Source organism: Bufo gargarizans, chromosome 2 (assembly GCF_014858855.1).
Source record: "Bufo gargarizans isolate SCDJY-AF-19 chromosome 2, ASM1485885v1, whole genome shotgun sequence".
NCBI lineage: Eukaryota > Metazoa > Chordata > Amphibia > Anura > Bufonidae > Bufo > Bufo gargarizans.
In genome coordinates, this window is record NC_058081.1 from 545,489,488 (window position 1) to 545,508,151 (window position 18,664).

General features: G+C 45.5%; 1 protein-coding gene across 3 annotated transcripts in view; it reads right to left on the reverse strand.

Moving 5' to 3' along the window:
* LOC122928577 (sulfotransferase 2B1-like) overlaps positions 1–18,664 on the reverse strand; it is a 139,808-nt gene that overhangs the window by 10,199 nt on the left and 110,945 nt on the right. For all 3 annotated transcript variants that reach the window (XM_044281556.1, XM_044281557.1, XM_044281555.1), the window contains exon 4: positions 17,161–17,287. In XM_044281556.1, coding sequence (XP_044137491.1) covers positions 17,161–17,287 — 127 coding nt within the window. The remainder of the gene's footprint in view (positions 1–17,160; positions 17,288–18,664) is intronic.

Genomic DNA, 18,664 nt, shown 5'->3' on the forward strand with positions numbered 1-18,664 from the left:
ACAATATACGCCCCCCTTCAAAGATATGCAATCAAAGCTGAACATGTATGTGTTCTGAAATGGGATATGCCCTGAAAATTGGAGGCCTCCTAGGACTAGATATTTTATTCTCTCTTGTCTTCCTGTTTTCTCTCTATTCAAGGCCTCTTGCACACGACCATATGTCTTTGGCCTCCTGCACACGACAGTATTTTTTAACGTCCCTGCAAAACGTGGTTCCGTTGTACCGTGATCCGTGCCCGTTTTTTCTTCTGTGGGTCTGCCGTGATTTTTGGAGGATCCACGGACATGAAAAATGAAAAAAAAATCTAAGTCAAGTTTGCCATTGAAATGATAGGAAAAAACGGACACGGATTACGGGCAACGGATCACGGACACGGATGCCAATCTTGTGTGCATCCGTGATTTTCACGGACCCATTGACTTGAATGGGTCCGTGAACCGTTGGCCGTGAAAAAAATAGGACAGGTCATATTTTTTTCACGGCCAGGAAACACGGATCACGGACGCGGCTGCCAAACGGTGCAGTTTCCGATTTTTCCACGGACCCATTGAAAGTCAATGGGACCGCAGAAAAACACGTTAAACGGGACAACGGCCACGGGTGCACACAACGGTCGTGTGCAGGAGGCCTTTTTCTGTATTTTGCGGTCCGTTTTTAACGGATTCGTTGTTCAGTTTTTTGTTTTGTTTTCATTCCGTAGTTCCGCAAAAAATCTCTGTATTGTTTCAGTATGCAATTTATTTTTTTGCGAATCGCAAACAGAAACAGAAAATTTGTGATGTCCAGTAATGTAATGTACAGTAGTTTTTTTTACAGTAAACACATGGGTAAAGTGGGCATGGATCCGCAAAAAACTGATTACATACGGATGTGTTCTGTATACATTCCGTATTTTTTGCTGAACCATTGAAATTAATGTGTCCGCATACGGACCGCAAACAGAATCCTCAAAAACGGATTGGAAACTGAAAAAATAAACGTTTGTGTGCAAGAGGCCTAACACAAAGAAAGCAAGAGTCAGAGGAAAAAGTGACTTGTTATGATCAAGCATTTAAAAATTATGCCTTAATGGGGCAGATGCCTGTTCCTGTTTATACACATACAAGTGTCAGAAAAAACATTGGCTCATTTTGAACAAGGCTCAAAACATTCCCCTTTTTTTGGGAGCAGCAGTACAGTGAAAATGTGAGATGGCAATAGTTAGCAGCAGTATCAATACAGCATGAAACAGACAAGGTAGTTGATGTGTGGCTGTGTTGGGGAAGTAGTAGTAGCAAGGCATTTAATGTGCGGCTGTGTAGGGTCTATGGTAGTGAGAGTGAAGGGCGTAGCAGCTAGGGCAGTGGTGACAGCAGAAGCCAAGCAGTACCGAGCATGATGGTAGGCAGGCAATGGCAGATCTCAGGTCTCAACCTCAAGTTTCTGAAAATCTTCATGGATCCATGCCTAGTTCATTTTGACAAATGTGATGTTTGGTACACTTGTGGATGGCAACTTTTTCCATCTGGGCATGAAGACACCACCTGCTATGCTAAAAACCCTTTCAGAAGGGTTGACACTGGAAGCTGGACAAGACAGTAAAGAAAGATCAAACGGACGGTTTCAGATTCAGGTGCGTTTGAAAACTGCTGTATAATTTTCATGTGACAAAACCTTTAAGTAATGATAAATCTATTGGGCCACATAGGGTCCCACCCATCCTGTCCAGGCTACCCACTGCATAAAAAGTGGGTTTACAAATAAATGTGTATCTTTTTGATGATCTCCCCCATTGTGTCTGTATCCTGTCATTCTCCTATGCAATCTGTACCTATCTGGATTAGTACAGAAGGGAAATTTAGTAATTTTTAGATAGATTTCGATATTTTCGTGAGGCAAATTGCGTTAATAAACTGCTATTTCTTGGCTGCTGAGAGCCTTTATAGTTGTGTAGAACACTGTGCCTTGCAGTAACATGCATAGGGAGTCTGCTTTGGTAGTGAAATAATACTGTGAGTCCATATGACATGCAGATGACAGGTGTCGCTCTAAGGCCCCTTTCACACGGGCGAGATTTCCGCGTGGGTGCAATGCGTGAGGTGAACGCATTGCACCCGCACTGAATCCGGACCCATTCATTTCTATGGGGCTGTGCACATGAGCGGTGATTTTCACGCATCACTTGTGCGTTGCGTGAAAATCTCAGCATGCTCTATTTTGTGTGTTTTTCACGCAATGCAGGCCCCATAGAACTGAATGGGGCTGCGTAAAAATTGCAAGCATCCACAAGCAAGTGCGGATGAGGTGCAATTTTCACGCATGGTTGCTAGGAGATGATCGGGATTGGGACCCGATCATTATTATTTTCCCTTATAACATGGTTATAAGGAAAAATAATAACATTCTTAATACAGAATGTTTAGTAAAATAGGGCAGGAGGGGTTAAAAAAAATCATAATAAATTTGACTCACCTCATCCACTTGTTCGCGCAGCCCGTCTTCTTCTTTGCTGTCCAGGAGGAAAAGGACCTGTGGTGACGTCACTGTTCTCATCGCGCAGTGACGTCACCACAGGTCCTTTTCCTCAAAGAACAAGTGGATTAGGGTGAGTTAATTTTTTAAAATATTTTTTCTTTAACCCCTCCAGCCCTATTTTACTAAGCATTCTGTATTAAAAATACTATTATTTATAATTTTTGTTATAAGGGAAAATAATAAAATTGGCACAACACCTAACCCAAACTTCTGTGAAGAAGTTCAGGTTTAGGTACCAAACATGCCGATTTTTCTCACGTGCGTGCAAAGCGCATTAAAATGCTTTTGCGCGCGAAATATTGCGCATTTTTCCCGCGACGCACACGCATCTTATCCGGCCCAAATCCATGACACCCGTGTGAAAGAGGCCTTAGAATCACTGCACACTTCACTTATTTGGGCAGTCACATGGCCAAAACTGACCAAGTAACTCAAGCATGAACTCAGCCTTACAGGTCGATGTTAGTGCCAAGTAGAAAGCACTCCTTTTTACACCGTCGCCAGCTGATTCCACATACATAGATGTCTACAGAACCTGTTCTATTAAATGCATATACAAGTAGAGCCCCCTGACAGAGTGGAGACGGTGTCAACAATAAGTTTGTGTTGACATCACTGATTAGTTTGCACTTCCTCTGACAGAGTCTGGAGTTGGCAGCAGTATGAGGAGGCCACCGAGTGACAAAATGACCGAGTATGGAGTTGGCAGCAGTATGAGGAGGCCACCGAAGGGCACAATGACAGATTATGGAGGTGGCAGCAGTATTAGGAGGCCATGAGTGGCACAGTAACAGGGTATGGAGTTGGCAGCTATATGGGGAGGCCACCAAGTGGCACAATGACTGAGTCTGGAGTTGGCAGCAGTATGAGGAGGCCACAGTGTGGCACAATGACAGAGTCTGGAGGTGGTGGGATCAGGAGAAGGCCACCAAGTGGCACAATGACAGCCTGGAGATGGCAGCAGCATGAGGAGACCACAGAGTAGCCCAATGACAGAGTGTGGAGGTGGCAGCAGCAGCATCAGGAGAAGGCCACTGAGTGGCACAATGACAGAGTCTGGAGTTGGCAGCAGTATGAGGAGGCCACCGAGTGACACAATGAGAGTCTGGAGATGGCAGCAGTATGAGGAGGCCAACCGAATGGCACAAAGAGTCTGGAGATGGCAGCAGCATGAAAAGACCCCAGAGTGGCCCAATGACAGAGTGTGGAGGTGGCGGCAGCAGCATCAGGAGGAGACCACAGAGTGACAAAGAGACATAGTGGGGAAATGGCAGCAGCAGCATCAGGATACCACAGAGTGGCAAGGTAACATAGTGTGGAGGTGGCAGCAGCATCAGGATACCACAGAGTGGCAATGTGACAGTGTGGATAAGGCATCAGCATCGGGATACCAGAGAGTAGCAAGGTGACATAGTGTGAAGATGGCAGCAGCAGCATCAGGATACCACAAAGTGGGAGGTAGGTGGCAATACTAGTACCTGCTGACGAAGGTGGGTGAAAGAAGGAGCACTTGGCATCAGATATGTGGCATCAGGTGGGTGGCAGCATCAGAGTAGTAGCTGAGGTAGGTAGCCAGAAGTAACCAGTCTCTTTTTTTTCAAGGTTTGGGTGAGGCAGCATGGATGATCTAATCAGATACATCAGGCTCAGGCATTGGTGGGTGGAAATCCTGGCTAATCCATGCCTGATTCATCTTGACAAAGGTCAGTGTCTCTACATTTTGGGTGGACAGGAGTTCTCCTTAGGGTAACTATGGCCCCGACCGCACTAAACACCCACTCTGATGCCACACTACTGGCCGGCCAGGACAGCTTTTCCAGGGAAAATTCTGTTAGTTGAGCACACAAATACAGTTTGGCTGCCAAGTAGTCCTGCAGGTCTTCAATGTGGGTTGGCAGAGTGCTGTTCAAGTATGCCACCACCTGCTGGTTCAGGTCCTGCTCCAGGTCTACCTGCTGCTGCTAGTGAGTAGAGATGACATAACATTTTCCGTTCGCGAACAGCAAATGCGAATTTTCGCAAATGTTCGCGAACGGGCAAACCGGGTGAACCGCCATTGACTTCAATGGGCAGGCGAATTTTAAAACCCACAGGGACTCTTTCTGGCCACAATAGTGATGGAAAAGTTGTTTCAAGGGGACTAACACCTCGACTGTGGCATGCTGGAGGGGGATCCATGGCAAAACTCCCATGGAAAATTACATAGTTGACGCAGAGTTGGATTTTATTCCATAAAGGGCATAATTCACCTAACAATCCATTATTTTTTTTTTTTTTTTAACAACGTGGTTTAAAACATCCAGTGTGTGTATACGATCAGGTATGATGTTGTATCGATCAGGTAGTGTAAGGGTTACGCCCGCTTCACAGACATTGACAGACCAAACTCCCCTTTTAATGCACCGCAAACAGTCCATTTGCCCAACCGCAAACTTCCCATTTGCACAAGGTTGGATACCAAGCTAGCCATGTACCGTTGATGTTATTGAAGGTTTCTTCCTCCACCCAGCCACGTGCAACACCAAGGGTCCCGGAAAGGTGAATTGAATTGATTTTTTGAATGGGGAGATGGTTAAAAAAACGCTGGCTCCCTCCCCTTTGTTTGAATCCACGGTCACTGCGTCTGTGCCGTGCAATTTACTGTCCCACCCAATATGAGTGCTATTTTCTATAGTTCTCTCTTCTCATCAGTTTAATCCCTGTTAAGTCCCCAATCTGGGGTCCATTTATTAAATAGATTTTTCGAACAGGGAGATGGTTACAAAATTGCTGGCTCCCTCCCCTTTGTTTGAATCCACACCAAGGTCACTGCGTCTGCGCCGTGCAATTTACTGTCCCACCCGATATGAGTGGTATTTCCTGTAGTTCTGTCTTCTCATCAGTTTAATCCCTGTTACGTCCCATATCAAGGTGGGATTGCCTTTTGTGAGAAAAAATTTAGGCCGGGTATCTTCGACTGCCTTCACAGTGACAGACCAAACTCTGATACACCAAACTGAATTGATTTTAGGAACCGGGAGATGGAAAAAGCAGCTTGGTCGGTCCTCTTACTCCCAAGTTGGGGCACTGCGCGTGTACGGAGCAATGTGCTGTGACACCCTATATGAGTGATGTCTTAACTAGTCCTATTCCTATCAGTTTAATCCCTGTTACGTCCCCTATCCAGGGATGTGTGTCGAATTGATTAACCATTGTCGAATTAACGAACCATTACGACATCCTGGAATAATTTAGTTCTGAGCTCTGTACTTGATTTGTATTGGAATTGTTGGGGATTTTTTAAATTGTCTGCATTATTTCTAATAAACTATTAAGAGACTTTATTATAATTTTTTTTATTTTATGTACTAAAAACCCACCCATACAACTTAAAAAAAGATAAATAAATAAATTTATGTTTTTTCTATGAAAAAACATCCAGCCGTCCCGATCGCTTTTGGTCTGATCATAATGAAGCAACGGCCTTATCATCTGGGGTGTGGCAACATTGCCAACACACTCATAGAGGTGATGATCACTTCATTGTGATACGCAAGCCCCTTCACCACAACAAGGTAACGATCACGAAAGGGGAATTGAAACTTGTATGCGCCTTTTTTTCGTTTTGTTTTTGCAGCCACAGTGCAGCACTAGAGGCCAGAAAAATTAGGCATGTACACATGCTTAAAAAACAATGTTATTGTTGCAGCTGTTGTAGCAGCGGCCGGAAAAATTGATGTTTTCAAGGCAGAAAGGTGACTAAAACATTGCGGCTTGAACCCTAGTTGGTGGCGGAGAATTCACGATAGTCATCCGGTATGCAGACATTAAATACAGCAGCGTGGGGACCATTTTGAGGCCAAGGCATGTCAGGCCTTTTGTTAGTTAAACGTATTCCCTACTGTTAGTCCCTTCGGGATCCATGCCTCATTCATCTTAATGAAGGTGAGGTAATCAACACTTTTTTGACTGAGGCGACCTCTTTTGTCAGTGACAATGCCTCCTGCTGCACTGAAGGTCCTTTCTGACAGGACACTTGAAGCGGGGCAGGCCAGAAGTTCTATCGCAAACTGGGATAGCTCAGGCCACAGGTCAAGCCTGCACACCCAGTAGTCAAGGGGTTCATCGCTCCTCAGAGTGTCGATATCTGCAGTTAAGGCGAGGTAGTCTGCCACCTGTCGGTCGAGTCGTTCTCTAAGGCTGGATCCCGAAGGGCTGTGGCGATGTGTAGGACTGAAAAAGCTCTGCATGTCCTCCATCAACAACACATCTGTAAAGTGTCCTGTCCTTGCCGCCGTGGTCGTGGTAGGAGGAGGATTACTTTGACCTCTTCCCCAGTTAGTGCTGTGACATCCCCCTTATAAGCTGTGTAAAGCATATTTTTTAGTTTGGTTTTGAACTGCTGCATCCTTTCTGACTTCCGGTAATTTGGTAACATTTCCGCCACTTTCTGCTTATACCGGGGGTCTAGTAGCGTGGCCACCCAGTACAGGTCGTTCTCCTTCATCCTTTTTATACGAGGGTCCCTCAACAGACATGACAGCATGAAAGACCCCATTTGCACAAGGTTGGATGCCGAGCTACTCATTTCCCGTTGCTCCTCCTCACTGATGTCATTGACGTTCTGTTATTCCCCCCAGCCACGTACAAGACCATGGGTCCCAGATGGGTGACAACAACGAGCACCCTGGGATGCCTGCTGTGGTTGGTCTTCCTCCTCCTCAAAGCCACATTCCTCCTCTGACTCCTCTTTCTCATACTCCTCTTGCAGCGTTGCCGCAGGTCCGGCTAGCGATGATGACAAGGCTGTTTCTGGTGGTGATGGTGACCACAACTCTTCCTTTTCACGCTCATCTACAGCCTGATCCAGCACTCTTCGCAGGGCACGCTCCAGGAAGAAAACAAATGGGATGAGGTCGGTACGACTGACTAGGTTTGTAACCTCCTCAAAAGGACGCATGAGCCTACAGGCATTGTGCATGAGCGTTTAGTAACATGGCAAAAAAATTCCCAGCTCCGCAGAGGCTGTCCTAGCACCCCGGTCATACAAATACTCATTGATGGCTTTTTCTTGTTGGAGCAGGCGGTCGAACATTAGGAGTGTTGAATTCCAATGTGTCGGGCTGTCGCAAATTAAGCGCCTCACTGGCATGTTGTTTCGGCGCTGAATGTCTGCAAAGTGCACCATGGCCGTGTAGGAACGCCTGAAATGGCCACACACCTTCCTGGCCTGCTTGAGGACGTCCTGTAAGTCTGGGTACTTAGACACAAAGCGTTGTACGATGACATTCAACACATGTGCCATGCACGGCACATGTGACAACTTGCCCAAATTCAATGCCGCCAACAAATTGCTTCCATTGTCACACACCACTTTGCCGATCTCCAGTTGGTGTGGGGTCAGCCACTGATCCACCTGTGCGTTCAGGGCGGACAGGAATGCTGGTCCGGTGTGGCTCTCTGCTTTCAGGCAAGTCAACCCCAAGACAGCGTGACACTGTCATATCCGGGATGTGGAATAGCCCCTGGGGAGCTGGGGGGATTCAGTTGATGTGCAGCCAGACGCCACAGCAGAAGAGGACTCAGCCGAGGAGGTTATGGAAGAGGATGGAGTAGGAGGAGTGGAGGAGGTGGCAGTAGGCCTGCCTGCAAGTCGTGGCGGTGTCACCAACTCCGCTGCAGAGCCACGCATGCCATGCTTGGCAGCCGTCAGCAGGTTGACCCAATGCGCAGTGTAGGTGATACACCTGCCCTGGCCGTGCTTTGCAGACCAGGTATCAGTCAGATGGACCCTTGCCCCAACACTGTATGCCAGAGATGCCATGACTTCCTTTTCAATCACCGAGTAGAGGTTTGGGATTGCCTTATTAGAAAAAAAAATTTGTCCGGGTACCTTCCACTGTGGTGTCCCAATAGCGACAAATTTTTTTAAGGCCTCAGACTCCACCAGCTGGTATGGTAAAAGCTGGCGGGCTAAGAGTTCCGTCAAGCCAGCTGTCAGACGCCGGGCAAGAGGGTGACACTGTGACATTGGCTTCTTACACTCAAACATTTCCTTAACAGACACCTGACAGTGGGCAGATGAGATGGAACTGCTCAAGGTGAGAGGCGGAGTGGCGGGTGGTTGAGAGGGGGCAAGGAGGACAGCAGTGGTTGACGTGGCTGAAGATGCTGGACCAGGAGAAGGATGGTGGCTTTGAGCTTGTGTGCTGCTTCTACTCGTCATCATGTGTTGATCCCATAGGCGTTTGTGATGTGCGATCATGTGCCTTCGCAAAATAGTTGTACCTAGGTGGGTGTTGGATTTCCCACGACTCAGTTTCTTTTGGCACAGGTTGCAAATGGCATCGCTGTTGTCAGAGGCAGACACACCAAAAAAATGCCACACTGCTGAGCTTTGCAATGACGGCATTCTGGTGGTGGCAACAGCATGCGTTGATTGGCGTGCTGTCTGGCTGACCCCGGGTGCCGATACATGCTGTCTGATTGTGCCACTAGCTCCTTGCGACGACCTCCCCCTGCTTCCAACTCGTCTCCTCCTTCTCTCTATCTCCCCTTCTGAACTTTCCCCCTCTTCTTCTCTTCGAGCAGGCACCCACGTGGCATCCACGGACACATCGTCATCATCAACCGCTTCACTTGTATCTGACACCTCAGCAAAGGAAGCAGCAGCGGGTACATCATCATCATCATCATCACACTGTACATCCATGTGTGTAATGCTGCCTGACTGAGACATATCCCTGTTATCTACATCCCCTGGCAATAATGGTTGCGCATCACTAATTTCATCCAACTGATGTGTAAATAACTCCTCTGAGGGATCAAGTGAAGCGGCTGTGGTGGCTGTGGTGGTGGTGGCGGCGGGCGGGAGAGTGGTGACCAAAGCTGAGCTGGAGGAGGATGGTGCGTCAAGGTTCTTAGCGGAAGCTGTTGAAGATTGGGTGTCCTATGTAAGCCAGTCAACTATTTTCTCCAAATTTTTTGGGTTCAGGGAACGTGGCCTCTGAATACTGGGCATTATTCCAGGGCTAGTGGAAATCACAGCACCACGAACATGACGGCCCCTGCGGCGTGGCCTGCCTCTGCCTGTCATTTTTTATTAGATAAGTGTTACTATGCGTGCAAGGTACTGTGCCACTCTATATAAGTGGTGGGCAGTGGGCACAGTACAGTCTGTGTGGGCCTGACACACACGGGCTTGCAAATGTGATTAGATCACAGTTAAATTTAAAATATAGTTGTTTTTTTTCTGAAAGGTATTTGGGTGAATGACACTGTCACAACCAGACAGCTGAGAAGCTCTGACAGAGGCCTTTCAGAACCTCCTCCTTGAGTTCTCTTTGTTGTGCTGTTCAGTTCCTCATCTCGTTAGCCTCTCTCAGCTGTCATGGAGTTGGACTGATTGCTTCCCTTTAAATCCCTCCCCATGGTGCATTGCTGGACGGTTTATACTTCCTCCTGGAGTGTGTGTGCATGCTGATCTTGTTTTCCTGTCTGCTACAAAGTTAAGTGCTGAACATTTATCTGTTATTTTCTGTTTGCTGGATCCCAGGTGACCCTGACTCCCTCCGTGTCTGGTGTAGGGAGCCAGTGGTCGTGTCCCCTCACTATTGTAGGGTGTTCAGGGGTTATATAGTCGAGGTACGTGGATATGCAAACCTCCACCTTTCGGATCTTTGCATAGGCTGAGCAGCCAGGGATAGTCTCAGGTCTTGAGCAGGGGTCTCCCTTTTGGTTCCTTAGCTTTGGATCCACTCAGTCATATATGCATGTTGCTTTGTCTTGTTTCCTGTACACCGTCCGTGACAGACACCCTGTAACGGTATAAGTGCAGGCCTAACCAGCCACTAGCCAGTGGACACAATACAGTATGTGTGGGGGCCTGACAATAAGCCACTAACCGCTTTCACCACAAATAACTGCAACAGTGAAGTGCGTATATATTTTTCTTTTTGTACTAAAATAGGCCAATAAAGGCTATTCAACATAGCACTTGCACCCCAATAACAAGAACAAATTGCTGGAATGACAAGCTGTATAATGGCTATTTAGATCCCCAAATAATTTTTCCCTGCACTTGTAAATCGCTTTTCTAGCATTGTTCCTAGCGCCTTCTGACGTCTCTCCCTGCACTAAGATGCTGTGAAATTATTGCTCTCTATCCTTTGCCTGAACTTATAAATAGTTTTTTCATTTTTTTTTTTTTTTTACAATGAGGTTTTTCCTATTGCTGTCTCTAGCGCTTTCTCACATTTGTCCCTGCACTCAGAATGCTGGAAAATGTCTGAATCTAAGATGGCCACTGTATTTATAGGACTGTGACATCAAAGGCTGGCTGGCTGCTGATTGGCTGCATCATGCATATCAGTCTGGGTGATCCCGCCTTCCCATACTTCCTTTCTCCATGTCCTCAAACGTACAGCTCCATTTTAGAAAAATGTGATTAGTTACCACGAAGCGTAAGGAAATTGGCATTCGTTGCAAATTTAATTTTTCCTGAAATTCAGATCGAATTCCACTTTGTCAGCTTCAATTCGCTCATCTCTAGTTATGTCCATGGCCATGTCAAAGCAGCCCAATGGATAGTCATAAGGGAGTGTCTATGTAACGAGTGGAAGGAGCTATAAACTAGCTGGGCATTGTTAAGGGCAGTGCTGGAACTGTGGTGGAGAAAGGAGAATGGACTTGGGTGGATATAGCAACAGGAAGTGCTACATACAGGAGATAAACAACCCAGAGGGATTGGTTTACATGGGAAATATGGGTTGGGAGAGTACAAATGGTAAAATACAAAGTTTACTGGTTACTTTTATTATAAAGGTCAGTATGAATCCAGCGATACCTTTATATGTATAGGTTTTCTTGCATTCTGATAGTGATAAAAAAAATTAGTGGGGGAAAAAAAAATCAGTTTTATTTTTTGTTGCCATATTTTGACCCATATAACTTTTTTATAATTATGTGTATGGAGCTGTATGGGGGCTCCTTTATTGCGGGGCAATCTAAACTATTCATTGATACCATTCGGGAGTGTGTATGACTATTTGATAACTTTTTATTGAATTTTTTTGCAGAAAATGAAGAGACCAAACACAGTGAATGGACCATTTGGACGTTTTTTCCCGTTTTGCTGTTTGCCATATGGGGAATATCTTTTTATAATTTTTATACTATGGGCATTTTTCGCACATCGCAACACCCCTGATGTGTATTTTTTTATTTCTTTTATTTTTATTTTGGGGAAAAGGGGTGATTTGAATTATAATGTTTTTTTTATTTTTTTATTTGTAAACTGTTGTTTTTTTTTACTTTTTTTTATAGTTCTCAATCATCTGATTGCTATTATCATAGATTCCAATGCATTTGCATTGGAATCTATGATGTGTAAGAAGGTACCTGGTATCATTGTGGATGGAAGGTATGTTTCACCGAGGTTCCTGGCTTTGGTGAAGTAAGAGCCAGTATTTTATGTGTCAGCTGCAGCTATTGCTAATTGACACCTTGAGATTTAGCTGGGAGTAGTCAAAGTGCTGGGTGGGTGACTACTCCCCATGTTCCCGGCCGGGTTTTGCCAGGCATAAAAACCAGCCAGCAATGCCAGGTGTGTGGATTTACCTCCCTCTGACAGTGAAGCTCAGGAGTCTGTGTGCTGTGAACTCAAGGCTGTGCTGTGATTTGAGGTTTGAGCCGGACTGGAGGACTCGGGCCCCTCTAAAGACGAACAGGCCGCCTATACACTTGATGAGGCTGAACTGCTAACAGGGTGTGAATTAACACCCAGGAGAAAAGGTGACTTTTATTGTTTATGGACTTTCCTTGTGTGTTAACAAACACCAAGCCATCTGCATTTTGTGATGCACCTTATCTGCATTTTGTTATACACCAATGTGTGAATAAATACCACTATTTGATTCAAGAACTGTGTACTTTGCCTCTGTACTGCATCCGCTAGTCCTAACTACCAGAGCTAATCCCCACAGATGATTTTACTGCTTTCCTACTTTACTACTATGCAGCAGCCTCCTGTCATTCATAAAGACAGGGGCTGCTGCATACACGTTCCGGCTCCTCCGATCGCCACACGGGGAGCTGGAGCACCACCGAAAGTGTGCAGTTTCAGTTTCAGCGTCCTCAGATGCCGTGGTCAGGATTGACCGCGGCATCTGGGGGGATAAATGTCTGCAGTCGGCATTACTGCCGGTTGCGGTATTGAACCACGGGTGTCTGCTAAAAGAAGCAGGCAGCCACCTGCGGCTACCATCTTTAAACACCAGCCCAGCGCTGTACATGTACAGCGTTGGGCGTGAAGGGGTTAAAGCCATATTAATATTGGAAAAACTCTTTAATGCATATTAAAGGTGATCTGCGGAAATGAAGAAAATGAAAATATCGAAATATTACTTTTTTATAAATATATTCCCAAATACCTTTCATTAGTTATAATTAGAGATGAGTGAATCGAAGCTGATGAAGTGGAATTCTTTCTGAATTTCAGGTAAAATTTGATTAATACCGAATGCGAATTTCCTCGCACTTTGTGGTAACAAATCACATTTTTTCCTAAAATGGCTGCTACACAATCTAGGACATGGGGCAAGGAAGTCTGGGAAGGCGGGATTACCCATATTGATATGCATGCAGCCAATCAGCAGCCAGTCCTGTGATGGCACAGCCCTATAAATATGGCAGCCATCTTAGATCCTGCCATTCACCAGCTTACAGGAAGAGACGTGTCTGCAGGCGCTAGGGACAGTGATGAGAAAGACTTGATTGTGGTGAAAAAAAAAAAAGATTTACAAGTGCAGGGAAAGATTACTCAAGGTGTAGAGAAAGGATAGGGAGGAATCATTCCATCAGCATTTCTGTTGAACAACAGAGTTCAGTCGAGGAGGTGACAGCCTGGGTAATAGGAACAATCCGAATACACCTTGCTGCCCTGACTGAGGATCCAAGTTGCCATTATACAGCTCTGTAATTCCAGCAAACCGTTCTTATTAGGGTGCAAGTGCTGTTTGATACAGGCATTAACAGGGGTTATTACAAGGGAATATTTATACGTTTTATTTGCCCTTGTGCGGTGCAGTAATATGTTCTAAAGCATTTTTTGGCTTGTGTTAGTGAGAAAAAAAAGGGCTTATTAGTATGGTGAAGGGCAAAAATTACAGCCCTTTTTATCGTGTATTAGTGGCAAAAGTAAAATATATTTGCCGCTCAGCGGTGCAGTTATCTATTATAAAGCCCTTTTTTCTGTGTATTAGTGGAAAAAGAAAAAATATCTTTGCCGCTTAGCAGTGCAATGATATATTGTTAAGCAATATATTTTGAAGTGATATATTGTGAAAAATATTTTCTGTGCATTAGTGGCGAAATAAATAATGTATTTGCCGTCCAGCGTTGTACTTCTCTGTTGAAAAGCCTGTTGTGTAAAAGTAGAAAAAAATTTGGGCCTTATTGATGTTCTGCGGTGCAGTGATATATTGTGAAGCCCTGTTTTCAGTGTATGACTGGCAGAATGGGTTCACGGAGGCAGCGGTGGTAGCAGTGGTCAGTCAGTGCCGAGTGTTGGGGGTAAAATCATCTACTCGGCGGTGTGGCAGTTTTTTCTTAAGCCGCCAGAGAAGGTGAACAGTATGCAGTGGAGATGGAGGCAGGGAGTCCCTCCGAGTCACTTTCACAAATGGCCTGATGCATGCTCACTTGCTTGCGTAGTGACATCCGAATTGTCACCATTCAGCAGAGGGATGACTTCTGGCTCTCCACCTTGTTGGACCCTCGTTACACCCGCTGAGAGGGAGAACAAACTGAACTACTATAGAGACATCCTATGTAGTCAGTTGGCCGCTGCCTATCTGCGCCATCTTCGACTCTTTCGCAGGTCCGACCGGGGGGCTCTCTGCACTCATGTTCCGCAACCGTGGCTGCTGGGGAGGGGTGGGGTGGCAGGAGCAGTACCAGCTCGATCAGCAGCAGCCTGAGTCTAAAGTCGCTGATGAGCAGCTTTCTTCATCCGCATAGAGAAGAAAGTAATCACCAGCAGCAGCAGCTAGACCTGGAGCAGGAGCTGAACCAGCAGGTGGTGGCACACTTGGACAGCACTCTGCCAACCCACATTGAAGATCCACTGGACTACTGGGCAGCCAAACTGGATTTGTCACCGCAACTAGCAGAGTTTGCCCTGGAAAAGCTGTCCTGCCTGGCAAATAGTGTGGCATCAGAGCGGGTGTTTAGTGTGGCGAGGGCCACAGTTACCCCAAGAAAAACTCTCCTGTCACCCAAAATGTGGAGAGACTGACGTGTGTCAAGATTAATCGAGCATGGATTAGCCAGGATTTACACCCACCAATGCCTGATGTATCTGATTAGATCATCCATGCTGCCTCACTCAAACCTTGAAAAAAGAGACCGGTTACTTCTGGCTACCTACCTCAGCTACTACTCTGATGCTGCCACCCACCTGATGCCACACATCTGATTCCAAGTGCTCCTTCTTTCACCCACCTTCATCAGCAGGTACTAGTATTGCCACCCACCGCCCCACTCTGTTACCGGGTCACTTTGTGGTCTCCTGATGCTGCTGCTGCCATCTCCACACTATGTCACCTTCACACTCTATGGTATCCTGATGCTGCTGCTGCCATCTCCACCCTGTCACCTTGCCACTCTGTGATATGCTAATGCTGCCATCTCCACACTATGTCACCTTGCCACTCTGTGGTTTCCCGATGCTGCTGCCTTATCCACACTGTCACATTGCCACTCTGTGGTATCCTGATGCAACAAGAACTCGCCTGTCCACCCAAAATGTGGAGAGACTGACGTGTGTCAAGATGAATCAGGTGTGGATCAGCCAGGATTTCTACCCACCAATTCCTGATACATCTGATTAGATCATCCATGCTTCCTTACCCAAATCTTGACAAAAGAGACCGGTTTCTTCTGGCTACCTGCCTCAGCTACTATTCTGATGCTGCCACCTGCCTCATGCCACACATCTGATGCCAAGTGCTCCTTCTTACACCCACCATCGTCAGCGGGTACTGTTATTGCCACCCACCTCCACACGCTGTCTTCGTGCCACTCTGTGGCCTCTTCCTGATGCTGCTGCAAACTCTGTCATTGTGCCACTCTGTGACCTCCTGATGCTGCCGCCACCTCCGGACTCTGTCATTGTGCCAGTCTGTGGCCTCCTCATGCTGCTGCCACTTCCAAACGCTGTCATTGTGCCACTCTGTGGCCTCCTCATGCTGCTGTCACCTTTACAATCTCTCGCTGTTGTGCAATTCTGTGGCCTCCTGATGCTGCTGCTGCCACCTCCGCAATCTCTTATCATCATGCCACTCTGTGGCTTCCTGATGCTGCTGCCACTTCCGCAATCTCTCGCTCACTGTTGTGCCACTCTGTGGCATCCTGATGCTGCTACCACCTCTAGACTCTGTCATTGTGCCACTCTGTGGCCTCCTCCTGATGCTGCTGCTGCCAGGGGGGCTCTACTTGTATAAGCATTTAATAGAACAGGTTTTGTTTACATCTATGTGGAATAAGCTGACAACGGTGTAAAAGGAGTGAGCTTCTTCTTGACATTGACCTGTAAGGCTGAGTTCATACTTATTTGGGCCCCATGACTGCCCAAATAAGTGAAGTGTGCAGTGATTCTAAAAGCGACGCCTGTCATCTGCATGTCATACTGACTCTCAGTATTATTTCACTACCAAAGCAGACTCCCTATGTGTGTTGTTGCAAGGCACAGAGTTCTACACCACTATAAAGTCTCTCAGCAGCCAGGAAATAGCAGTTTTTTTTACGTAGTTTGCCTCGAATATATTTGGATCGAACCAAATTTATCCCAAAAAGTTTGGCAAACCTGTGAATTGAATTTTTTAAACATTTCCTAATTTTTAGTTATAATAGCTTGTTTTGTCTAGGGAGCAATCATGAGGAGAAATAAAATGTCAGCTGTCCTATTAGTACACACAAAACCTGTCCTAATCACACAGGAGGACAAGTTACTTCAGAACACTGATCAAAGAGCTGCCTCATTCTCCTCTCTGCTCTGCTTGTCAGGTGTTATGATCCTGAATACGGCTGAATATCTGCCCTTTGCAGTATTGTCCTGTTTTTTTTTGCGGGTCCGTGGAATGGACATACGGATACGGACAGCACACTGTCATATTCATAAGGCTACATTAACACTGGCGTTTTGGCTTTCAGTTTGCGAGATCTGTTCAGGGCTCTCACAAGCGGTCTAAAATGGATCAGTTTTGCTCTAATGCATTCTGAATGGAACAGGATCTGCTCAGAATGCATCAGTTTGCCTCTGTTTAGTCTCCATTCCGCTTTGGAGGTGGACACCAAAGAGCTGCTTGCAGCATTTTGGTGTCCATCTGACGAAACTGAGCCAAAACGGATCCGTTGTGACACATAATGTAAGTCAATGGGGATGGATCTGTTTTCTATGAAACAATCTGGCTCAATAGAAAACGGATCCGTCCTCCATTGACTTTCAATCTATCTTGGCTATGTTAAAGATAATAGAAACGGATCCGTTCTGAACGGATGCAGACAGTTGTATTGTCTAAACGGATCCGTCTCTGCAGATGCATGACGGATCCACACCAAACGCAAGTGTGAAAGTAGCCCAAGCCCTTAAGGAAATACCTCACCTTTCCCCTGTATAAAGTCTTCAATGAAGTTCTGGAAATCTTCAGCTGGTTGAAAGATTTTGAGAATCTTGGTAAAATGAAAGAATGATACAATGATGTCTTTTGGATTTCGCATTGTGTAAATAATCTGAAAAACAAATAAAGTATATATAACAATGTGTCTTGCATACCACATTAAAGTGTTTTTCATTTATAACAAATTTATTTCTGTTTTAATATGGAATTCCATTGACATTTATATGATGAGTTCATTAGAAAACGAAAGCTATCCCTTTGTAGCATTTACAGATGTGCAAATTTCTTGAAATTCGTTTTAAGTCCGATTCCAAAGAATTGTTCAGAAAATTTCATTCAGGTCTAAGTTGATTCTACCTGAATAAAAAGAGCTTCAAAAGGCCTGAACATGTGTATGACACTGAGTCCGCTAGGACTCATGTTTTCTTTCTTGTCTTTCTCTTTTTTTATTTTGTTTTGCCTTTTTTTCTCCCTTCCCTTTCAAAAAAACTAGTGTCAGAGTGACACTGACATAAATAGCTATTAATAGATGCATGGTTGATGGCATTAACAAACAGCATGTTTAAAACTGCACTGCACCATCTTTTCAAAATTAACTGGGCAATCTAAGAAGCAGTGGTTTGTATTGGACCTGTTTCACACTTGCGTTGTTTTCCGGTATTGAGATCTGGCAGAGGATCTCAAAAAAGGAAAAAAACTGTTCCGTTTAGTCCATTCTGAATGGACCGGACACAAAACTGCTGCAAGCTGGTCACTAAAAACAATGTAAGACTTTCAATGTACTTGGTGATGGATCTGGTTTGTTCCATTTTGATCATCACACAACTGCATCTTAACGCAACAGATGCATACTGATGTGCAAAATCAAAACGGATCAGTTTAATTCCAGTTTTGCCCATGACAGGCATCGCTCTTAGGTCCCTTTCACACGGGCGAGATTTCCACGTGGGTGCAATGCGTGAGGTGAACGCATTGCACCCGCACTGAATCCGGACCCATTCATTTATATGGGGCTGTGCACATGAGTGGTGATTTTCACGCATCACTTGTGCGTTGCGTGAAAATCGCAGCATGTTCCTCTTTGTGCGTTTTCCACGCAACGCAGGCCCCATAGAAGTGAATGGGGCTGCGTGAAAATCGCAAGCATCCGCAAGCAAGTGCGTATGCGGTACTATTTTCACGCACGGTTGCTAGGAGACGATCGGGATGGAGACCAGATCTTTATTATTTTCCCTTATAACATGGTTATAAGGGAAAATAATAGCATTCTTAATACAGAATGCATAGTACAATAGTGCTGGAGGGGTTAAAAAAAATAAAAAAATTATTTAACAGAACTTATTCCATTTGCTCGGTGAAGAAGTTCGGGTCTGGGTACCAAACATGCCGATTTTTCTCACGAGCGTGCAAAACGTATTACAATGTTTTGCACTCGCACGGAAAAAGAGGCCTTAGGCTTAGTTCACACTTTACTTTCAGGCTACTTTCA